At 36.7% G+C, this 26403-nt stretch overlaps 1 protein-coding gene across 1 annotated transcript; it reads left to right on the plus strand.

Moving 5' to 3' along the window:
- The first annotated feature begins 6618 nt into the window (after positions 1 to 6618).
- On the plus strand, positions 6619 to 26111 carry LOC127877525 (junction-mediating and -regulatory protein-like). The gene is given in 12 exon segments (XM_052423470.1): positions 6619 to 6734; positions 12905 to 13100; positions 16665 to 17371; positions 18842 to 18923; positions 19196 to 19286; positions 20102 to 20267; positions 21434 to 21609; positions 21910 to 21996; positions 23777 to 23872; positions 24094 to 24558; positions 24560 to 24770; positions 25083 to 26111. Coding segments are annotated over 11 exon segments (2463 nt in total). The 5' UTR covers positions 6619 to 6734; positions 12905 to 12945; the 3' UTR covers positions 25310 to 26111.
- Positions 26112 to 26403: the final 292 nt, after the last annotated feature.

Raw genomic sequence — 26403 nt, forward strand, 5'->3', positions numbered from 1 at the left:
AGATCGAATGTTTACATTTATCAATATTGCATTTAATGACACAAATAATTTGGGAGAGTTCTTTTTTTATTGTTAAGTTTGATTGTGTGATATTTCAAGGAATGCTTATACATGTATAAAATAAACCACTGACTATGGAAGCACTGATGGCCCATTGGTTTAAGCGCTTGACTTTTACTCCAAGGGTCAGTGGATTGAGCCCAGTTAAGGAAGACTTCCTTTCTTTTTTCAGCATAGCTGTTTAACGTCACTTTTGACCTTAGTTTACCTTTAATCATGACCAGTCAAATTTATATAAAAATTCCCGCCAGTAGGTCCCAAATGATTACATCCGAATTGTACATTAGCTAATAATACAAAAATCACTGTAAACAATGGATGCATATCATTTAAACAGAAATATGAATATATTTTAAAGAACATGTACATGTTAATTACAATAAATTAAAAACATGATTAAAAACATTATCTAAACATTACACTGAAACGTTTTTCCTTAGTTTAAGAAGCATTATAGCATTAATCACATGTCTCTAAAATTAAAAGAAGCTATTGTTTACATGCCGTAACGCTCACACTAAACACTACAAAAACACACACACACAAAGTGTAGCAAAGGTACACAAAGTCAAACACATGCTGCAAGGTCCAATAAACCCACTGTAACTCTTGGATTGCCTTCGTTATACCTTGCCTGGAAATATATTCCCCTAATAGTCTTAAATTTATTAAATAAAGGATACACTGGTTAACTTATTTGTGTTTTGATCTGACTTTACTTGTCTTTGTAGCCTTTGCTAGACTGTGTGTGTCTTTGCAGTGTTTAGTAAGACCCACTCTTACTGGTATCTAAATTTGTAAACAGCATAGTTAAACATGTCAATGTATCAAGTCAAAAAATGTAATAATTTACACTAGTGTTAGTCTATTGCAAGATTTAGTTCACTGATATATTAATTTAATGTGTTATTACTATTAATCACTTCAAGTGGCATAATAATCAATAAGTTGTGTATTGCGCATCAGACCCAAGAAAGAATCAACGCTTGCTGAAGAACTTTTTATTTCAAGATGGTGAGCATAATTAATTGTAAATTTCACCAAGCGCTTATTATATCTAGTTCTGCGGGTTTTTAAATGTACATTACATCAATAGCTTTTGCTGCCATTTTGTTTATCGGATGCAATTTAGTTCAAACACCCATATGCCAAACGATTGACTGCCCACAATGTTTACCTTATTCTTGATTATGGACATTTTATGAGCAAATTATCGCGTTATATAATTGTGTTGATACCAGTGCAGCAAGGGCCCATTTTTTTCAACAACGATATGTTAAGTCATTGAAACTTTTAAAGTGTTTTCTGTTGAGTTCAGTAACAATGTTTATATGTGAATATCTGTAATATTATATATATATTGTGAAGTGTTTTTTTTATTAAGCTAAACTTTTCAGTACATTATACTTTCTTGAAGAAATTTTGATGAATGAATCCCAGAACTTTCCAAGCATATGTTCGGTGTACATCTTTTTTTCTTTATCTGTTTCTTTTACATTTAAAATACTAGTTGGAAACTGTGTAGAGCTATGATTGTCCCAATTTTGTACATGATCTGATGAACATGACCATTCCAAAACTCTATTTTACTGTCTGTTCATGTCAATATACTATCTAGTCAATTAATATTTCTGTGTTTTTTGTTCAAACTATTTGGGATTATTTTGATGCATGTTACATCAATTAAAAAGTGTTATTTCTTACCGTACAAGTAATCAAACGTTTTATCTTGTAAAATGTTGCAACTCAGCCCTGTTTGTAAATAAAGTTCATTGAACATTATATGGATCTTAATAGTTAGTGCAGCCCAAAATGTCATATTTTGTTATTCTCATTATTTGCTACTTAATTGCTAGCATAAGAAACATACCATTGTAGTTATTTGAATATTTGTTTCGATTTAGTTGTTGCAGTTTCTTACTGCCTCACTGTCACATGTACCAACACATGCACTCACAGATGTAAATAAGCAAACACATTTTCAACAAGTTGTTGGGTTATGTGTCCAGATTTTTATGGGGATCAATAATCTATTGAAATAAAAAAGGCATTTAATTGTTTCTATAACAAAAAAAGTGGTTTTAAATAATCTTTTTCTAATTTCAGGTAAAGTGCTTGTGGAAAAACATGAGTTCCTGATCCAGAGTAGCTTTAAAGGCGTGCCCTTATGATACATGTCATTATCAATGTGACAGTTGCCTTAAAAAATTGATGGAGAATAAATTGTTTTTAAAAACCTTAAAACGTTTATTTACACATTTTGTGTCAAGACTTAATTAAACAATTAATATAGTTGACAGAAATAATTGTAACCAATATTATTGCTGTTAATTGGAACATCCTTATAGTGTAAGCAAACACACCTTTCTATATGGAGAGGAAATCCAGGTTCAAATCCTGGTGGGGATCCCATATTAGCAGCAACTTAGATTATGTTCATATTGATTATACAAACAATACTTTTTGTTGTCAAAGTGTGTTGTATTTAATATGCAAATAAAATTTTCATTGTTTTTTGATAATTTTCTCTATCTCACACACACTTACGCAGTAATTTTGTTTTGTTTTACTTCATGTTATGTATCATTCGTATTAGAGCACCATTCTTTGGTTCACAAGATATCAGATGTCAAAAACAAAGGCCCATAATTATGTCCTGGCAATTTATCATAATTACAAAACTTTTACTTTGAAAAGAAAAGGGTTCTTCTTTGTTTCTACTACAGAATCAAATAAAAACGTTATTTTTTGTACTATATTACAAATCAGGATATACGCCGAATATCTTTTTAGCTCCACTGGCCAAAGACCAGCAGGGCTTATGTCATGGTTCTGTGTTCGCTGTGTGTGCGTGCGTCCGTCTGCGTGTTAACTTTTCCTTTAAACATCTTTTATCTTTAACATGAAGTACAAAAAACAAGTACCAAATTTTAATTGTTTTTGTCCATAGTCTTAAACTAAAAATCCAGATTGAGAAAGAAATAGCCCTCAGTAATGACACATTACAAATCTTTGAACAAAAATGGAATCTGATAAAATTCTCATAATGTTTGTCCACTTATATACATTTTACTCTAATGTTAGTTTATCTTTCTAAAATATTTGTGTATATTTTTTTTCAATCTTATAAGATCATTGTGAACATACAACAAAACACACAAGTCCATTATGCTTTCTTCCCACTTTATACAACTCATCATTTTTCATAACTGTTCTTCTGTTGTTCTTTTCTTTTCTCTTTAAAAAAAAACAACACCTATCACAAACAACCAAAGAAAAAACATATTAACCCAGTTTTTTGTTTTTGTTTTTTTCTAAATCTTAAGGAAACCAAAAAAGTATATATATTAGCATATCTTGTATAACATGTCTGAACTTTATTGCTTTGTACAATCACTTTGTTGTATGATCATATACATGTATACATTGTATGTTCTATATTGAATAAAAAAAAATTTAAAAAAAAAATAAAATAAAAATTATTATAAAACTTTTACTTTGAAAAGAAAAGGGGTCTTCTTTGTTTCTACTACAGAATCAAATAAAATTGTTATTTTTCGTACTATATTACAAAATCAGGATAAACGCCGAATATCTTTTAGGCTCCACTGGTCAAAGACAAGCGGGGCTTATGTCATGGTCCTGTGTTCGTCGCGTGTGCGACCGTCCGCGCGTTAACTTTTCCTTTAAACATCTTCTCCTAAACTACTGGTCCAATTCTGATGAAATTTTTCAGGAATGTTCCTGGGGTGAACCTCTTTCAAATTTGTTCAAATTATGCCCCTGTGATCAAATTTGACCCTGCCCCAGGGGTCACAAAATTGAAAATTTGCTTATATAAGGCCTATTTTGTGAAAACTTTCAAAATCTTATTGTCCATAACAATTGAGCCTAGGGCTATCAAATTTTGTATGTAGGGACATCTAATAGTCCTCTACCAAATTTGTTCAAATTATGCCCCTGGGGTCAAATTTGACTCTGCCCCGGGGGTCACAAAATTGAACATATGCTTATATAAGGCCTATTTTGTGAAAACTTAAAAAATAATCTTGTCCATAACCATTGGGCTTAGGGCTACCAAATTTGGTATGTAGTGACATCTAAAATAAACCTCTACCAAATTTGTTCAAATAATGCCTCTGGGGTCAACTTGGACCCTGCCCCGAGGGGTCACAAAATTGAATTAACGCTTATAAAGCACCTACTTTGTGATATCTTTAAAAATCTTCTTGTCGAAAACCATTCGGACTATGGCTACCAAATTTGGTATGCAGTAGCATCTTTTAGTCCTCTACCAAGTTTGTTCAAATAATGCCCTTTGGGTCAAATTTGACTGGGTCACAAAATTGAACATTATATACGCTTATATCTTGCTTATTTTGTGAAAACTTTAAAAATATTCTCGTCCTTAGCTCTAGGACCTAGGGCTACCACATTTTGTATGTAGTGAGATATAGTAGTCCTCTACAAAGTTTGCTCAAATTATGCCCCTGGGGTTAAATGTGACCCAGCCCAGGGGGTCACAAAAGTGTACATGTGCTTAAATAATGCCTATATTTAAGTATTTGCACATGCCGAGAATATTTGTTTCAGTCTTTTTTCAGCAGTGAAGCGATACAGGGCCATCATGGCCCTCTTGTTTAATAATTAAGACTATAAATGGTTTAAAGTTTGTGTTTGACGTCCTTGCTTCTGGAAAGCAGAACAGTTTAGGCATAAATGACTACCCTTTTTTTGTTAGAATCAACATTGATGCATTATTACTTAAGCAAAGTTGAACTCTTTAAAAACTTGATGACTGGGGGACTGAATTTTCATGTTTGTTGCTTACAATTTACTGAATATATCAATGTTTATGGCGAACAAATGCCATCTCTCTTTACAGGGAGAAGGTGTTTTTTCATAAATATCCAGGTTATTTTGTATAAATAAGACCACATAACATATTTATATAGTATAAAATGAATTCTGAGCTATACATCTATGATGATGCCATTATGTGTTTCGCTGTAAAAAAAATACAGAGAAAATAGACTACAGCTGCATGTCACAAGAGTTGTTAAAGGGCATTTTGACAGTATTGCCCCGGACTTTTGCCCATTTTGAACGATAATCTTATAAAAAAATGATTCTTGGTTTAGCGTGCATAGGGGATGGAGGAGCTTTTATTGGTGCCTTTTAAAAAAGTTGTTTCATATTGTGGAAAATTTATTTTTAAAATGTATACAGGATGCCTTAAATTAGTCAAATTCCAACAATGTCTTTGGTTTTTCAATTAAAAACAAGAGATGTGTTTGTCAGAAACACAATACCCCCTATTGCGCCGCTTTAAAGCCATATATTTGACCTTTAAGGATGACCTTGACGTTTCACCACTCAAAATGTGCAGCTACTTGAGATGCACATGCATGCCAAATATCAAGTTGCTATTTTCAATGTTGCAAAAGTTAGGGCAATGTTAAAGTTTTCAGACGGAAGGACAGACAGACAGGCTGACGGACAGTTCAAAAACTATATGCCACCCTACCGGGGGCATAAAAAACTGTATTCTTAATTTTTTTATAGGTGTTATTGGTGTCTCCACAGTATTGGAATAACCAATTTACACTTAAGGCTAAAACAGGGCTGATCCATTTTATTCACCACGAGGTTCATTAAAATGCTTACTGGGTCAAACATGCGGCATGGGGATACGCGTCGGCCTCTGCCGCGCCACTTCTAGTTACAATTGTTGCCTGCACAGTTGACCATATTTAGTGTTTTGGTTGCCCAGCTAAAGAGTATCGGCCTGGCCAGAATAACAGCATTTGGAATTGAGTTGCTTAGGCTAAAATATAAAAAATATCTGCCATACTGTATGGTTGCCATCATCAAATGCACAGAAAGAATTGTTTTTCAAATTCAATCAAGCTCTCCACTTATTCCATCCTGCGAAACCCTTTAGGTGTCTCAATACTGGTAATAGTAAACCCCACTGAGAGCCATATGGCTTTTGTCTGTATACAGTTTGTGACTGCCTTACTTGTCACTATAATGTTGTTTTTTTGGGGGGGGGATCTAAGTGGATTTTACTATTTCTTATATTACACCGAAGACTTTTCCCTGTACCACTGTACAGTGTTGTACGATTGTTTATGGTATAGAACCTAAACATATGGATTAAATCTCAAAGTTTGTCGCCCTTCAGAACATCCGCAATGTTGTACCGATAATTAATGCAATTTAAGAAATACTGGTTCTTTAAGTTTGAATAATGGTGTTGTTTACACTTCAAGAAACAACTAATAAGCTTCTAAACAATTAATTAACATTTGAATATTTTGTGTGTAATGACAACTAATGTTTAACAATAACAGAAACAAATATTCTATTATATTACTCCTCAGAGATATTGGTCCTTCTATATCTATATTATCAGTTAATTTAGTGCAAATTTAATGGTTTGTAACCCGAACTATATTTTCGGTGTAATATCTTCCGCCTAGAGGCGTTAGACATATCCTTCCACCAAATACACCCGAGAGACGATCGCCGATATGGCGGAATTGTCCGAGGTGTCCCGATTGAACCGACAGGTCAGCTGAATAACAAAAACAATAACAACAACAAAGGGAATTTCTCATGACTTAATACGCATTGTCTTAAAGAGCCTTTAATCTGGATTAATTTTGCTGGTAAATGACATGGAACTTCAAATACAATGTTGAATTTATGTTTGAAAATAAGCTATCATTTTCCGAACATGTTATGATGAGATCATTGACTTTGTTTTTAAACTGTCACACTAGGTCTCGATAATTTATTCATTCACGGTTTGACAAAAATGTACAATTTATGCCTTGATTCATGTTAAGCCGCAAAATGTTAATCGTAAATTACAGCACGGTCAATTCTAGGTAGGATTCATTTTTTACGCAATTTATTTGTTCAAAGTAAGTGATGGGGAATTTTCTAAATTGATCCCCAGCCAGCACACCACTATCAAGGGCTTGAATTTAACTTTGTTTTCTACTTGCAAAAAATTGCGAGCAGCTCTAATACCAACTCGCAAAATCAAAAACATTCTTGCAAATTTTAGTTTTATATTTAAGAAACTAGTTATTTTTTTGCTATGTAGCCATGTCTGTTTAAGTTAAAAGAACACTTGTGAATAGGAGGTTTTGGGGATTCCGATAATGACGTCACGTTTGCGCATGCTCGAGTTTTGGCCGTCAACACTGCGGCCATTTCGCTATTGTTTGCATTAGATGAACCGCATCGTGATTAGATTATCATAACAATCTCTACTTGACACATATTTGCGACCCTTTTTAAGAACAACAAAATACTCAGAAATTGAAATTCTTTCAGAATATATTCAATTCAATGAACGAACACAAATAAGGACGAAAATAAACATCAATAGATTAATTTAATGTAATCATCATATAGAAACTGATTTGAACCTATATACCTGTAAAAACTTACCTTGTTAAAGATTAACTAAATCCTCTTGATAAATGTAACTGTTTTTATTTAATTGTTCACACCAATTTGGACACTCTTTGTTTCAGCATTTATACCCCAGTGTTTAATTGCACCTTTGTTCATCACAAACCGATTATCTCGTTATAATCGGGTACTGTCCAGACAATTACTAAGAAAACAGAGTGTCATAAACCCGAGGACATATACCCTGAATAAACCACATGTGTCTGGTCATTAAACACAATTTATGATACCTCCAGGTCATTATTGGCATATTGAGCAGTCATTTAAGCCAAATACTTAACAGTTGCGTAAATAAAATAATTGAACATATTAAAAAAATATACATTTGTCATAAATGGATTAACAGGAACTGTACAGGGTATATATATTAGCCAGTTTAAGCATAACAATAAAGTGTTTAAAAACTATAAATTTAAAATATTGTACTAATTTACTGCTACACACTTAACGTATTTAACGGGAACGGGCAACTGCAAATGTAAACTCTGCTATAACGTGTAAAGATCGTGCGTTACTGCGGTGTATGAAACATCATCATGAAAACAAGCAATCAGGTTTGATCATAGTAGGGCTATAAAATACTTGCGTAAAATAAATTAAATGTATTAAATGTATAGATATATGGTATCATAAAATGCTAGATTTGTATCGCTCATTATCACTAGAAAAGAGTTTTCAATATACATGTACATGCAAAGACAGTTCAATTTGCAAAATATGCAGGTGTAATTTTCTTGAATGCTTAAATTATTAATATTTTCATTCAATGTTAACGAAGCGAAAATTCATTCAATGTAAAGGAAAATTAAAACTACATTTCAAGATTGAAAATTCAAATGTATTGAGCTATTTAATGGCTTTGTTTTATAACTGATTCAATACACTCCTTACACTAAATTTCAATCTCTGATGAAAAATAACACCATCACTTATAATTATATTCAAATTAATATGTTTTATAATTTTTGAAATATCATTTATTAAAGTCTTACTTAAAAAAGAATACGGGTATTTATAGTTTTGTTTTGTGAAATTGTAAGTATTAAGTCTTCCGACGACCTTTACTCTGATACAATGTAATAGGCCGCGATCGAGAAGTTGACGGCCAATCTATTTTTAGTAACGGAAAACCCCTCTTGTGACGTCACACAAAAACCTCCTATAGTAGAGTAGACTGTTTCACGTTCTGTGTACCAATACCATCCGCATATCTGTACTTTAAGTATACCAGTCTACATACAAGGTGCGTGCTTCCGCATGCGGGTATTTGGACATTCTATAAATTGACCTACGGTTTATTGTTCATGACGTGGAGCGCATTTAGCAATATTACTTGTGTTTTTTTTTTCAATATTTCTTTACTGGCAAAAAAATACGAGTGGCTTAAAAGTTAACTCGCAATCCGTATTTTTCACTCGCATTTTTACGAGTGTGCGAGTGTTAATTTCGAGCCCTGCTATCGGATAGATATCGGTAGCAAAACAGTATATCGGCAAATCAGCCCAATGTCTATCCGATGTTAATCCATTTCGCTGCCCGATATATGTAATTAACAAAAGTCATTTTACATGCAACATGTTTAATGAAATATTACAAAATACATATATTCGAACCACATAACATAAATATTATGGTCAACAGTGTTTTTCTTCAGTTTTGGGGGAAGGGGGTCGGGTCCCATTAGGGGGAAAAATTCGCGCTTAAGAGGGGAAAAGGGACGGAATTATGGGCCCTTAATACTTGAAAATTTGGTTAAGATTTGTGTTTTGGTCCACTTTATCCCTAAAGTATCATAGATATTGCTTTCATACTTGGAACACTCGCAAACTATCATAAGAGGACAGTAAAGGACAAGTTACATAACTCTGGTTGTCATTTTTACGGAATTATGGCCCTTTTTTGACTTAGTAACTTTGAATATATGGTTACATTTTGTGTTTAGATCCACTTTTGTGACAACAAGAAAAGTGCAGACCAATGGTTTCTTGAATTTTGCAGATTTCGTTTGGTAAACATAATGTTCATTGATGTAATATTTTAGTATTATGTGTCCTTTACAAAAGTAAGAATGCTCAGAAACCAAATTGATGTGTTCTGACAATCACATCTCTTGTTTTTTTCAAACATGGTTAAAAAACACAAATATTTATTTTTATTAATTTATTTGAAGTACCGTCCAACCATCCCACCCAAGAATCCCCCCCCAAAGTTTTGTATATAATTTTTGTTTTGCATTTTTTTGCATTTTTTTTGCATTTTTGGAAGATTATGTAATAAATGACCACACCACCACACTATACACCCCTCTCCACTCCTCCCCTCCCTCCTTTGTGATTGAAATTGAGATAGGTCCCTACACCTTTAAAAAGAAAAATAGATGAGCTGTCTGCACCCGCAAGGCGGTGCTCTTGTCTGAATATTAGTGCAATATTGTGACAAAAAAACCTTTGGGGAGAATCACCTGTCTCCGACGGTTTCTTGTTAACATAAGAATTGTATTTTGCTTGTTACAAGCATCGATTTATGATGAATGTATGAAAATTTTGTCTGAAGATTTAATTTAATTGCCAAAGTGTGAACAAGCTCATTTTGTAATTAGATATCTTTATTTATTAGGTATTATAAAGCCATTAAACTGCAATAAACCACTGAAATAATCCTTTGATAGTGACACTGGGTTATTCATGCATATCTGATTCACAACTGTTCCCATCTATGGGTGCTTTGGGGCCGTAAAATACGCTGTGTTAATAATTACGGGTATTGTGATGAGTCTAATAGTGAATAGAGAATTTTTTTTAAATGTTTGATCGAAAGCTACAAAGTTAAATCGGTCTTCCTCAACTGATTGATTTCTGTGTAAAATAAAAGTGTTGAATGAAAATAGCAATCAAATTATCGGTAATGATTAGCACACTTTTTGATTCTACAGTACCGGTATTGTTAATTTTTTTTTTTTTTGTCCATTAATAAGATGCTTTAGCATTTATGACACAGGTAACTTTTGACTGTTAAAAAGTAGCGTGTTATACCCCGAAAATACGGTATATAATAGTGCGTGGTTTTCATCGTAATTTTGCCATACTTGAGGCATATTTGTTTGAAGTCCAAGCCGACTTTATATAGCATTTAAAAGGGCATCTGTTTTAATACCAGTTTTAGCTCGGCTGATTTTGGAGAAAACCGGAGGTATTGTCATAGCATGCTCGTCGTGTCCGTCGGCGTGTTGTCCGCATTTGTGCTAAAACCTTTACATTTTGTTAAGGTTTTGAACATTGGCTCTAAAACCAAAGTGCTTCAACCTACAACTTTGAAACTTCATATGTAGCTGCACCTTGATCAGTTCTACATGCCACACCCATTTTTGGGTCAAAGGTCAAGGTCACTGTGACCTCTAAAAAAAAAATTCTAACAAGCTTGCATTTATTCAAAACTGCACCCGCAGCCAAGCATTGCACCTGTTATGCGGTGCTCTTGTTTATGTCACTTACAACAATATCATTTGTAAAAAATGCATTTTATGCTTGAAAAGTGCTTGGATGTAATTGCAAATGGCTGATAAATATACCAGACAGGTGGGTTTTCCTCCGGGCACTTTGATTTTCCCCACAGCACAGGACCTCTTACATGTTAGATGCCTTTCATTAAAGAAAAAAAGCTGGAAATAGCAGCTATATTAAAAATAATTAATTGTCCCAACTTTCATGGGTCTTGTTACATAGGTAGGAGTTCTGGAGCACAATCCTGGTCCTCAGCATCAGGCCTTTAAAGAGTTTAACTTAAACCTCATAAACTGTGTAACTTATTCACACAGGCATTCAAAATTTCTATTGCTGCCAGGTACCACCAGATACAGGGCTTTTTCCCACCATTTTTCATGATAAACTAGACCTGTGAAATTAGGTAATGTCAATTTACTTTAAAAGCTATATGAGCCTCGCCCTAAGAAGGGTTTATTGCATTTGGGTAAATTGTCTTACCAGATAAGCCTGCGCAGACTGTGAAAGCTTATCAGGGACAACTTATACCAGCTTGTATAATGGTATCTTTATTTTTAGCTCACCTGAGCACAACGCGCTCATGGTGAGCTTTTGTGATCGCTTTTTGTCCGTTGTGCGTTGTCCATTGTGCGGCGTCAACATTTGCTTTGTTAACTCTCTAGAGGCCACATTTATTGTCCAATCTTCATGAAATTTGTTCAGCAGATTTGTTTCCATGATATCTTGGATGAGTTCGAAAATGGTAAGGTTTGCTTGAAAAACATGGCTGCCAAGGGGCGGGGCATTTTTCCTTATATGGCTATATATGGCTATATTAAAATCTTGTTAACACTCTAGAGGCCACATTTATTGTCTGTTCTTCATAAAACTTGGTCAGAAGATTCATCCCAATAATATCTTTGACGAGTTCGAAAATGATACTGGTTGGTTGAAAAACATGGCCGCCAGGGGGCGGGGCATTTTTCCTTATATGGCTATAGTAAAACCTTGTTAACACTCTAGAGGTCACATTTATTTTCTGATCATCATGAAACTTGGTCAGAAGATTTGTCCCAATGATATCTTGGATGAGTTTGAAAATGGTTCTGGTTGCTTTAAAAACATGGCCACCAGGGGCGGGGCATTTTTACTTATATGGCTTTATATGGCTATAGTTAAACCTTGTTAACACTCTAGAGGCCACATTTATTGTCCAATCTTCATGAAATTTGGTCAGAAGATTGGTCTTAATGATATCTTGGATGAGTTTGAAAATAATTATGCTTGCTTGAAAAAAATGGCCTCCAAGGGGGGGGGGGGCATTTTTCCTTATATGGCTAAAGTAAAATCTTGTTCACACTCTAGAGGCCACATTTACTGTCCGATCTTCATGAAACTTAGTCAGAAGATCCATCCCGATAATATCTTGGACGAGTTCAAAAATGATGCCCGTTGGTTGAAAAACATGGCGGCTAGGGGGCGGGGCATTTTCCTTATATGGCTATAGTAAAACCTTGTTAACGCTCTAGAGGCCACATTTATTTTCCGATCTTTGTGAAACTTGGTCAGAAGATTTGTCCCAATAATATCTTGTTATCTCAGTTGAGCGACTTTGGGCCTTTCAGGCCCTCTTGTTCTGAAAAAAGTCTCTTCTTAGCAAAAATCTGGTTTGAATGGAAAGTGTTGTCCATGATTAGTCTGTGCAGACTGCACAGGCATATATTTGAGGGCACCTTATGAACATGAATATAACCATGTTTTCTTTGAGCAAGGCTCAAATGAATTCCTTTTTGCAGGTGATTCATCCAACTCACACAGTTTTAAATAATGTTGGTCATACTGAGTGTTTTAAGTATTTATTTGATACTTTTCAGGTTGTCTTACCCGATGGCACACACATAGTTAAACACTCAGTATGACCAATGTCGCCTATGGCATCGACCAGCCGGACTCCCTTGAGGGCTGGGTGGCTGTGAAAGAAGACCCATTTACGTGTAATACCATCCCTCCACGCCTGCTATTCCTTGTGTCTTGGAATGATGTTGAGAGAAAGATTGCTGTCACCTGCAGGTGAATGGAAAACTTGTTTAAATCTTAAGTGCTAGTTTGTTTCAACTAAGGATACTGTATAGTTTTTATAGCACATGTAATTGTTATGGATAATATTTGCATTATTTAGTCATATTTTTTCTATATGATCATGCATTTTGCTCAGAATATTTATTTGTATGAGTTGTAGGCTGAATGGTTATGAAACTTCACATAAGCTGCTCAGAACAATTCAGTTCCTTTGGCTCTAATTAATATTGCCAACATTTTTATCTAACCAAGTTTGAGAATATTTGAATTAAGAATCTGTATCATTGAACTTGATTAATGATTTTCAACAAAGTAGAATGTAAACATGTAACAGTAAGTTTTTTTGGCTTCATATCTTACGGCCTGTGCCTTTTGGCTTAGGAAAAATAGCGGGATACACCATGCAATTGGGAAAAAAAAGAAAAATTATTAATATGATTGCATGTATAACAGTATTCCAATTGTTTATGAGTGAATGTTTATTTCATTTTAAAGTTAGTGTTATGATGTGTTACAGAATTATATACCTGTATGATAAACTCAATAAACCAATTATTAAGTTTATTGGAAAAGTTCTGGGGGGGGGGGGAAAGTTTGGTCAGATTTTTGGAAAACAATGTATTTTTTGCCATTAGTAAGCAGCCTCTAATAGGCTGTAATTTTTGCCAAAAAAAATCACTGTGCAATCATGCTTTTCTAAAAAAGTCCCTTTCCGTAACGTTTTCCATTTGAAGGTCTTGCTTCCTTTTCCACAACAGTGAAAACACACATTGAGAAGTCACTCTGCCATTTTTAAGTCTGGCTAAATCCCTTACTATGCACCATCATGTGTATCTTTTTGTTTAAGTGATATATAAAGAACTGCTACAATTTATAAAATTGCCAGTGAATAATTATGTGTAACAATTTTGCCTTGTTCTGGGAAAACTGGGCTTAATGCATGTGCCCAAAGTGTTGTCCCACATTAGCCTGTGTTGTCAGCAAGTAAGACTGTCAGCACAGACTTATCAGGGACGGCACTTTCAACTTCAACTGGATTTTTGTTTAGAAGAGACTTCGTTGAAACAAAGAATTCCTTAAAAGCAGAAAGTGTTGTTTCTTATAAGGCTAATCTGGGATGACACTTTATGCACATGCAATAAGCCCAGTTCTGGGATGGCACTTTATGCACATGCAATAAGCCCAGTTCTGGGATGGCACTTTATGCACATGCAATTAGCCCAGTTCTGGGATGGCACTTTATGCACATGCAATAAGCCCAGTTCTGGGATGGCACTTTATGCACATGCAATAAGCCCAGTTCTGGGATGGCACTTTATGCACATGCAATAAGCCCAGTTCTGGGATGGCACTTTATGCACATGCAATAAGCCCAGTTCTGGGATGGCACTTTATGCACATGCAATAAGCCCAGTTCTGGGATGGCACTTTATGCACATGCAATAAGCCCAGTTCTGGGATGGCACTTTATGCACATGCAATAAGCCCAGTTCTGGGATGGCACTTTATGCACATGCAATAAGCCCAGTTCTGGGATGGCACTTTATGCACATGCAATAAGCCCAGTTCTGGGATGGCACTTTATGCACATGCAAAAAGCCCAGTTCTGGGATGGCACTTTATGCACATGCAATAAGCCCAATTCTGGGATGGCACTTTATGGGCATGCAATAAGCCCAGTTCTGGGATGACACTTTATGGGCATGCAATAAGCCCAGTTCTGGGATGGCACTTTATGGGCATGCAATAAGCCCAGTTCTGGGATGGCACTTTATGCACATGCAATAAGCCCAGTTCTGGGATGGCACTTTATGCACATGCAATAAGCCCAGTACTGGGATGGCACTTTATGCACATGCAATAAGCCCAGTTCTGGGATGACACTTTATGGGCATGCAATAAGCCCAGTTCTGGGATGACACTTTATGGGCATGCAATAAGCCCAGTTCTGGGATGGCACTTTATGCACATGCAATAAGCCCAGTTCTGGGATGGCACTTTATGCACATGCAATAAGCCCAGTTCTGGGATGGCACTTTATGCACATGCAATAAGCCCAGTTCTGGGATGGCACTTTATGCACATGCAATAAGCCCAGTTCTGGGATGGCACTTTATGCACATGCAATAAGCCCAGTTCTGGGATGGCACTTTATGCACATGCAATAAGCCCAGTTCTGGGATGGCACTTTATGCACATGCAATAAGCCCAGTTCTGGGATGGCACTTTATGCACATGCAATAAGCCCAGTTCTGGGATGGCACTTTATGCACATGCAATAAGCCCAGTTCTGGGATGGCACTTTATGCACATGCAATAAGCCCAGTTCTGGGATGGCACTTTATGCACATGCAATAAGCCCAGTTCTGGGATGGCACTTTATGCACATGCAATAAGCCCAGTTCTGGGATGGCACTTTATGCACATGCAATAAGCCCAGTTCTGGGATGGCATTTTATGCACATGCAATAAGCCCAGTTCTGGGATGGCACTTTATGCACATGCAATAAGCCCAGTTCTGGGATGGCACTTTATGCACATGCAATAAGCCCAGTTCTGGGATGGCACTTTATGCACATGCAATAAGCCCAGTTCTGGGATGGCACTTTATGCACATGCAATAAGCCCAGTTCTGGGATGGCACTTTATGCACATGCAATAAGCCCAGTTCTGGGATGGCACTTTATGGGCATGCAAAAAGCCCAGTTCTGGGATGGCACTTTATGCACATGCAATAAGCCCAGTTCTGGGATGGCACTTTATGGGCATGCAATAAGCCCAGTTCTGGGATGACACTTTATGGGCATGCAATAAGCCCAGTTCTGGGATGGCACTTTATGGGCATGCAATAAGCCCAGTTCTGGGATGGCACTTTATGCACATGCAATAAGCCCAGTTCTGGGATGGCACTTTATGCACATGCAATAAGCCCAGTTCTGGGATGGCACTTTATGCACATGCAATAAGCCCAGTTCTGGGATGACACTTTATGGGCATGCAATAAGCCCAGTTCTGGGATGACACTTTATGGGCATGCAATAAGCCCAGTTCTGGGATGGCACTTTATGCACATGCAATAAGCCCAGTTCTGGGATGGCACTTTATGCACATGCAATAAGCCCAGTTCTGGGATGGCACTTTATGCACATGCAATAAGCCCAGTTCTGGGATGGCACTTTATGCACATGCAATTAGCCCAGTTCTGGGATGGCACTTTATGCACATGCAATAAGCCCAGTTCTGGGATGGCACTTTATGCACATGCAATAAGCCCAGTTCTGGGATGACACTTTATGCACATGCAATAAGCCCAGTTCTGGGATGGCACTTTATGCACATGCAATAAGCCCAGTTCTGGGATGACACTTTATGCACATGCAATAAGCCCAGTTCTGGGATGACACTTTATGCACATGCAATAAGCCCAGTTCTGGGATCACACTTTATGGGCATGCAATAAGCCCAGTTCTGGGATGGCACTTTATGCGCATGCAATAAACCCAGTTTTCCCAGAATAATGCTCAGTTATGTATTGAATGTTCTACCAACTTGCAGACTCCGTAACCGGGTAGTGAGTGATACAGAGGAGCACCATGGGAGGTCAGGATTGTTCAGTTTCCAGGAGCTGCGAGGGATACATGACTTGCTCTGCCTCATACACCCATCTCTCGGTCCTTACCTCCCGGAACTACCTGAAGAGTCCTGGGGAATATGGGCCTATGTTAGCTATCCGGTGACCCCGGAAAATATCGATGAAATCTGCGCCCAGCTGCAGAACTTCTATTTTCCGGTTGCTTTAGAGACCTGTAAAGAACAGTTATTGATGTCTACGATGTTTGAGGAGCATTGTGATGATGAGTATTTTGAGAATATCAGCGAGCTGCGAAGACAAGGTTATGATTACACCATTAAGCTTGCGGAAGAGGAACTTAAAAATGTGCTCTTTGAGCGTGACAATGCTAGCGGTATGACCGAGATGGCAGGTATCTATTGTAGGGAAGACACAGCCATATTTAAACTGAATATTGCTTTAGCTGAGTTGTTCAACTATCTGCAACAGCCTTTTCTAGACTTGCGTGAAGTGGCATGTTTGAAGGTTCGTGAAGCAAAATCGGAGATTCAAAACCCAAACAACGGGGAACGTGTGCGCCGAGAATTCTGCAAGCAGCTGGAAGAGTGGCAGGTTCAATACGAGGAGGCCTTGGATACCATACAGGATAACTATATCAAATATTATGGCAAGACTAAACAGGTGCAACTAGGTAAGGTTTATTTTTACCTTTCTGTACTGAGTTGTGTTTTTTGTCTGTGTATGAAATGTTATTGATAAAAATAATGAAAATAGTTGAAGACATGATTTTGTACATCCATATTGTCCCCTACCGGTGAAACCAGAGGGGACTTATGGTTTGCGCTCTGTCCGTTAGTCAGTCTGTCTGTCACACTTTTCTGGATCCTGCGATAACTTTAAAAGTTCTTCATATTGTTTCATGAAACTTGAAACATGGATAGATGGCAATATGGAGATTATGCACGTCATTTCATTTGTTCCTACGTCAAGAATTCTGGTTGCTATGGCAACAATTTATTTTTTTTAATCTGACAACGGTGGAGTTTCACCGGTAGGGGACAATATTGCTTGGCAATCTCTTGTTTAAGCTATTACATGTGTACATATCAGCATTTTTCAGATGTATATTTGCAATTAAGCCTTTAAATTGCACTAGGTGTTAGAGTGCATAGTGCAGGCACCTATGTGCTATATAGTTCAACTACACTTGCATTAAGAGATTGTGCAACTTTATGGTTGATATAAGGATAATAGTATTAAAGTAAGCACTCTAGTTTGTCTACTGTCTGGTTACTGAGGTATATACATGTATAATGTTAACAAGTGACTCTATCTAATCAGAAAGTCAAATGATACATTGCCACTGAAAACAGTGAAGCAATGATGCATGTCATTGCTATTGATAATTGCTTTAATGGGATATTAGTAAGATCACACTTCAGTTGAACTTTGGCAAGATTGATTGATGTATATCATAAATCATGATTTATAATTTCTAACCTGAACACCGTAATTATATTTTTTTGTGGACACAGAGCATGAGATTAATCATGGATACATTTGTTACTATTATATTGGCTTAAATGATATGCTTTTGTCATACAAGGTGTCATATGAAAAGTGCAGAGTCATCTCACAAATATTTTTAAAGGCTTACCTCTCTTTTACAGAATATATTTATGCTTCACATGTGGTGGTCAGTTTAATGTGTATATTTTATACAAAACTGTTAGTCTTTGATTATGTTGATAGGTGGAAAACCACAATTACAATTTAAGCAACACATCAAGGGAGAAAAACAATACATGTATGTGCCTCACTCTTGGAAAACCAGGCTTATTGTATGTGTGTTAAGTATCGTTCCAGATTAGCCTTGCAGTCCACACAGGCTCATGAGGGTTGACTTTTTCTGCATAGACTAGATTTTTTGCTAGAAGGGACTTCCTTCAAACAATTTCTTTTCATTAGAACAGAAAGTTTTGTACCTGCTAAGCCTGTGCAGTCAGCACAGGCTTATAAAGGACATAACTTTCTGCTCTAATGGAATTTTTTATAAGGGGACTGCACCGACTAATCTGGAACAACACTACGCACATGTATTAAGCAATGTTTTCCAAGAGATGGGCTCATATAATCATTGCTAAGTGGTTGAACATTGTAGATATATTGAAGCGCCTAGAAGAAGACAGGAACAGATTTGGTCCTACATCATTTCAGATTGTTGCTCAAGAAAGATTTTATAGGTATAATTGTGTTCCGATAATCTTCTTATTAGCTGGAAAATCTTTCCTCATGAAAATCTTAATCACAATTTATTTAAGCATGTTCATCATCATATACTGTAAATAAAGCCCCAGATGATACTTCTCTTCTTTCAATTCAGTGTTTTGAAAGTATTTCTGGTTTAATATGTAGATATTGTCATACATTTATTAAGTAAACCATTTCATATCTTAATGTGGATAATATGTAGATTTATTTATTTCATTAATTATCAACTGATTCTTGCTTACAGAGTTAAAGAAGACTATTTTCTAGAAAATCTACAGTTTTTGCACAATAAAAAGAAGAAATATGTCCAGGAACGAGACAAAGTCAAGGAAATGGTATCCAGCATACAATCTTTTTTTCCCTTTTTCCTCAGTTTTTAAAGACTTCCTAAAAAATATATGTAGTGTCATACAGTTTGAATCTTCATTAACTATATGGACTAATACATGGAAAACCTTTAAAAATCCACTTGTATGATGCCGCAAAGACCATAGGTTTCATTTCCGGCATGAAGCATCATCTTGAGTTCCTTTACAAAGTTTCATGCCTCTGGCGTCAAAATTGGCCACACCTATGAGGTTGAATAAAATGTTTTATATAGTGTTACATAGTAAGATACAGGGGTTTTCCTCGCTTCATTGGGAAGAGGCCCTAGCCTATGGATTTTGGGAAGAAATTGCTCATTTTTGAAAGAATTCTCGCTAAAAGTACTGCTTTGGGAAATGAAAAAGCTGGTGTAAGTTAGGATTTTTGGGAAAACTGCATGATTTTAAAGAAATTTTCAATTGGGAAGTGGCCTTTAATTGGCCCCTGATATATAAGGCTGAAAACCCCTGAGATGTGTTCAAACTATATTACTGTTGTCAAAATTGGCCCCAAACCGGAAGTATTACACCACTGAACTCCAGTTTTTCAGGTGAGCTTTTAAGTATCCTAAACATTGTCTTTGTAACAAAAAAATATGAAGGCTATATATTCATCCAGTGTTATGGATCACTTTCATGTCAAAGCTTTTGTTTTTGAAATCCAGCATCACTTTAAGTTTATACATTTTCCTTGCAAGTGAAATCATTAAAATGAGACTCCAGAAAACAGAATATTTTGAACTCCCAATTAGTTGTTTGTCATCATCTTATTGCCTGCACTTCAGATTGCTAGTATGGATGCATCCCCAAGACTGCAGAATGACCTTTTACGACTGGAAAACGAGGTGTTTGAGTGGCAGATCAAAATCTACGACCTTCACCTTGATATCTTTGGGGAGGAGGAGAGATTGGCCAAGACTCAGAAGGAGGCCATTACTAGGGTTATAGAAGGTTGGTAGTTAACCCTTTACCTCTCAGATACTCACTTAGACACATCTGTACTCTCTTAAAAAATCTAAGACCTTTGATTCTAGATTCAAGTTGTAAAGACTTCATTTCCAACTCTTAATATACTGATGAGCACCAAACAACATAACACATAAACAGACTAAGAGTTACTCGCAGGCTGTTCTGGTTTAATGCTTGTTGCGTATAGACTTTTTTTACTTTACTTCTGAGCGAGAAAGGGTTAAGGGAGGGGTTGCCCCCTTTTTAATAGGGTAAGTAATCGGGATATTCTGGGGTTATTTTTTTCATGAACTATTATTATATGGGTGAAAATGTTATGTATATAAGTTTTCAATATTTTGTATACTATTTGTCATAAATGAGCTGTATCAGGAAATATGAGTGCAGTATTATCTTATTTTACCCATGCTATTATCTATTATTAAAAAAGGACATCGATTGAGTTTAATGTATGGTTTCCCCCTTCACCCACTGATCTACATATTTGAACTTATTCTGATTACCTTATCCTAAAATAATACTGATTTTTTTCAACAAATGTTTTTACTTGCAATGGAATGTTGTGGTGGCCATGGTGGTAATAAATGTTGTTTAATAATTGAAAAATTAACTAAACTAAAATGTTAAATATAAAACTTATACTTAAAATTGTCATACTGTTGAAAATGTACTATGTATCATTAAGGTGAAGTCACTGTAAAAGTGTTTGAGGATGGAATGTCTAAATGTTTTCTAATATAGTAATTTTTATTATATACCTTTAGATAAATTTTTTCAAGTTATGAGGTATTTATGCTATAAAATATATGTTACAGGATAGGTATTCAATTTTCTGCAGTGTGAAATCTATTTATATTTACTGTCTGAGAAAACCAAGCCTTTGAAATACAAGCTTCTTGTAGACATAATAATGATGTCATTGTGACATGTAAATACTTTTTAATTTTGTGTTGTTTATATTATAATTTTAAGTAGGTATATAATGATTTGACTATTGCATGGTTGGTGTGACCGATTGGTTTGTACCACTTTAGCTAATTTTGTGATCATGTTATATTCCAACAGCCTGCACCAGAGTTTTGTAATATTCCTTATATAAAACATATTTTGAATAAATAGTTCAAAAAGATTTTTTTGTACATAAACAGATAAAGCTGAACAGGTGATATTTTATGATGCGGTCGAGAATGTGGATGATATTGAGTTAGAAGTAGAAGACGACTTTGACCTTCCATCCATGATGACCTCTGATCCTAGGCTCAAGGTCATAAATCAAAAGTTGAAGGTCATCAATACTAAGAGAGCAAAACTTCGAACCAAAAAGGTGAGTTATTTTGTGATGTTGTGCCTACGATTTTGGCATTTTTGAAACTAATTTTGTTTACCTCTAATGAAAAGAATAAAATAGTTTCTAATTTATAAATGAGTATCAAAAGTGAGGCAAAAGCAATAAAAAATAGCCTGACCCATGGATTAGATAGTTTACAGAAGGTTATATTTTAACATTTAGATAAAGGCAATTTGCTAATCCTTCATTGTTATCATTGTTCACACTTATACAATGTGAAATACTGAAGGTAGAAGTGACTTTGTGTAGCATTTTCCACAACTGTTTGTATTTTAGGCTAATTTAAAGTCCAAGATGCATTTCAAAGAGAATCAGAAACGCGAAGAAATAGAGCGATTCCATCACCACCACAGAATTCAAAAGGTAGATAAACATGTTTAAATATCTTTTATAACAATATTTTAATTATATTAATCTGTTAATATAAAATGAATATTTTAATGTATCACCAATTCATGAGATACTAGTAACCTATACAATTATAAAATACATGTAATGGCTTGTAGTTCTGGTGTTTTAACACATGGGAAATTAATTATTGTTATTCATCATTATACCCCCACAAACGAAGTTTAGGGGGGTATATAGGAGTTAGCTTGTCTGTCGGTCGGTCTGTCAGTCCGTATTAAGTGTCCGCTCTCTAATTATGCCCCCCTTCGAAGAAGAGGGGGTATATTGCTTTGCTCATGTCGGTCGGTCGGTCGGTCTGTCTGTCGGTCGGTCCGTCCACCAGGTGGTTGTCAGACGATAACTCAAGAATGCTTGGGCCTAGGATCATGAAACTTCATGGGTAGATTTATCATGACTCCCAGATGACCCCTATTGATTTTGAGGTCACTAGGTCAAAGGTCAAGGTCACGGTGACCCGAAATAGTAAAATGTTTCTGGATGATAACTCAAGAATGCATACGCCTAGGATCATGAAACTTCATGGGTAGATTGATCATAACTCGCAGATGACCCCTATAGATTTTGAGGTCACTAGGTCAAAGGTCAAGGTCACGGTGACCCGAAATAGTAAAATGGTTTTCGGATGATAACTCAAGAACGCATATGCCTAGGATCATGAAACTTCACAGGTAGATTGATCATGACACGCAGATGACTCCTATTGATTTTGAGGTCACAAGGTCAAAGGTCAAGGTCACGGTGACCCGAAATAGTAAAATGATTTTTGGATGATAACTCAAGAACGCTTTTGCCTAGGATCATGACACTTCATAGGTACATTGATCGTGACACGCAGATGACCCCTATTGATTTTCAGGTCACTAGGTCAAAGGTCAAGGTCACAGTGACAAAAAACGTATTCACACAATGGCTGCCACTACAACGGACAGCCCATATGGGGGGCATGCATGTTTTACAAACAGCCCTTGTTCAAGTTGTTTTCATCCGATCTTCACCAAACTTGGTCAGATGTTGTATCTAGATGATGTCAAGGTACATTTCGAATATGGGTCATGCCAGGTCAAAAATGAGGTCACGGGGTCACTTAGTGCGTTTTAAACATTGAGCATGGTGTCCGCTCTCTAATTCAAGTAGTTTTCATCAGAGCTTCACCAAACTTGGTCAGAAGTTGTATCTAGATGATATGTAGGTCATGTTCGAACATGGGCCATGCGGGGTCAAAAACTAGGTCACGGGGTCACTTAGTGCGTTTTAAACAATGAGCATGGTGTCCGCTCTCTAATTCAAGTAGTTTTCATCAGAGCTTCACCAAACTTGGTTAGAAGTTGTATCTAGATGATGTGTAGGTCAAGTTTGAACATGGGCCATGCCGGGTCAAAAACTAGGTCACGGGGTCACTTAGTGTGTTTTAAACATTAAGCATGGTGTCCGTTGTTTTTTGTGAAGACAACTTGCAAAATATTCTGTGTCAATGCGGAATGTGGTGGTATTCGTCACGTCTGTGACAAAGCTCTAGTTTTATTAGTATTTTAGGTATACATTTTAAAAACTATGACTATAATTTGATGTATTAATGGAGTAGTCTAATAGCAATTATATATACAATAATTTTCATGCGTAACTTTGTTCAATTTATCTATCTGTATCATAGGCTGAGTATCTCATCTGTTCAAATAATATAAATGTTGTTTACAACTACATTGTTAATTTGCTTAAGTAAATGTATCCATAGAAACGTGAGAGACAGAAGGAGGAAGTTGAGCAGAAGCTGGACTTCATAGAGGAAGAACGGAGGCGTACAATTGACAGGCTGAAAACATTTAGAGTGGTAACATATAAGTAACATTATTAATATGGGGTTTTAAGTCAGCAATTTAACTTGCACACATACAAAAGGTTTAGTCTGTCTTTTCAAAAAGAGATATCAGCCGTTTTTTGAATGTTTTTTTTTGCATTCATCTGATGATAACGAAACATTATTGCTGGTCATAATTTTGTTTCAGTCATTACCATTTATCCTGTCAGTTTAGTTGCATTTTTTACTTGTAGAAGTACCCCACCCCGGCCACTATCAAGCCTCCACGCTATCAACCACCCAGTCAGAAACGTTCTGGCAGTGTTCAAACTACCCAAGGTCTTTCAAGCATTAGTGCCAAACATACTAGAGCATCAAAGTCACCCAAGGACCAAAGTGATGCTTTAAGTATAAAAGACAAGAAAAGAACTATATCTCGTTCCAAGGGATCAAAAGGCAGTGGAGACAGTGTGGACTCTGCAGGTGACAATATCCCAGTAACAATTTACGTGAGTGGATCCCCGCAACCACCTATATATGAGACAGAGGCCTCCCATGATGGTGATATTGACTCTCAGGACTCCCCTTACAGTATGTTACCTGAGAACCTCCAGGGTACAGGCAGTCCTGGATCTGTTGCAAGTCCAAGTCCAACAAGTGCCCCTGCAATTCCACCCCCACCCCCTCCACCCCTCATGGCCCCACCCCCACCTCCTCCTCCCCCCACCACCCCCACCACCCCCACCTATAGATGCTCCTAGCCCTGCACAGCCACTAGTACTGAAGAAAAGGTCAGAGGTGAACAGCTTGGGGGCTCATCAAAAGAAGCAATCTGACGTAGAGGTACAGCGCCCTGATCTTCAGTCAATACAACAAGGCCTTAAGGGACTCAAACCCGCCACAGATAGACCTCAGCAGCAGCAACCTAAAGGTTTGTACATGTTACTAGTATGTAGACATGTAGTCCTTATAAGTCCTTCTACTAATCTAATTCAGGTACAGGAGTTTTCAGTAACTGGCATTAGTATGTCCTTTTATTTCTGGTAAACCAGCAAACCCATTAAAGTGTTAGTAGGTTAACTGATCTCCATGTTGGCTGAACTACTCTTAAACAAATCAACAACAAACAAACTGTTATTCATCAGAGTTACTTGAAGAAATGTTAAGAAAAAGGTAATACTTGCTTAAAAGTGTTTTCATTTTTAGGCAGGTTTGAGAAAACAGAATTGTTGTTCTTTTTCAGTGTCTTCAGCAGACCCAATGGCTGAGATGGTGAACCTGATTAAGAAGGGTGTGAAGTTGCGTCCAATGAGAGAGCGCCACATTGACGATGCCCCCCGGCACGACACACTGCATACACCCAGTGAGGACCACATGAAACTGCTCGTGGAGAGTCTCAACAGGATCAGTGTGTTCACCCGCGAGAGCTCACCGGACAGCGATAGCGACAATGGAGAATTTGATGACTGAGACCACTGCAGTATTTCAACTCAACCTTTGCATGAAAAAAGTTTAGCAGATTCTTCAACTTGTTTCATATAGGCTCGACTATGGCATATTTGAAAAGGTTTCTGTAGCTTTTTGTATGGAGTGCATGAAATCTGAATAAAGGCAATCGTGTTCAAATGCATTCTCATTTGCTTGGGCAACAACGTCAATAATACTGAAGAAACATACTATTGAGAAAACATTTGTGTCTAAACAGTGTTTATAAAAAATAATAATATCTTGAATATGTATATTTATGCCCCCCTTCGAAGAAGAGGGGGTATATTGCTTTGCTCATGTCGGTCTGTCGGTCGGTCCGTCCAACAGGTGGTTGTCAGACGATAACTCAAGAACGCTTGGGCCTAGGATCATGAAACTTCATAGGTGCATTGATCATGACTCGCAGATGACCCCTATTGATTTTGAGGTCACTAGGTCAAAGGTCAAGGTCACGGTGACCCAAAATAGTAAAATGGTTTTTGAATGATAACTCAAGAACCCATACGCCTAGGATCATGAAACTTCATGGGTAGATTGATCATGACTTGCAGATGACCCCTATTGATTTTGAGGTCACTAGATCAAAGGTCACGGTGACCCAAAATAGTAAAATGGTTTCCGGATGATAACTCAAGAATGCATACGCCTAGGATCATGAAACTTCATGGGTAGATTGATCATGACTCGCAGATGACCCCTATTGATTTTGAGGTCACTAGGTCAAAGATCAAGGTCACAGTGACCCGAAATATTAAAATGGTTTTCGGATGATAACTCAAGAACGCATATACCTAGGATCATGAAACTTCACAGGTAGATTGATCATGACTCGCAGATGACCCCTATTGATTTTGAGATCACTAGGTCAAAGGTCAAGGTCATGGTGACCCGAAATAGTAAAATGATTTTTCGGATGATAACTCAGGAACGCTTTGGCCTAGGATCATGACACTTCATAGGTACATTGATCGTGACTTGCAGATGACCCCTATTGATTTTCAGGTCGCTAGGTCAAAGGTCAAGGTCACAGTGACAAAAAACGTATTCACACAATGGCTGCCACTACAACGGACAGC

This window comes from Dreissena polymorpha, chromosome 4, assembly GCF_020536995.1.
Source record: "Dreissena polymorpha isolate Duluth1 chromosome 4, UMN_Dpol_1.0, whole genome shotgun sequence".
Taxonomy (NCBI): domain Eukaryota; kingdom Metazoa; phylum Mollusca; class Bivalvia; order Myida; family Dreissenidae; genus Dreissena; species Dreissena polymorpha.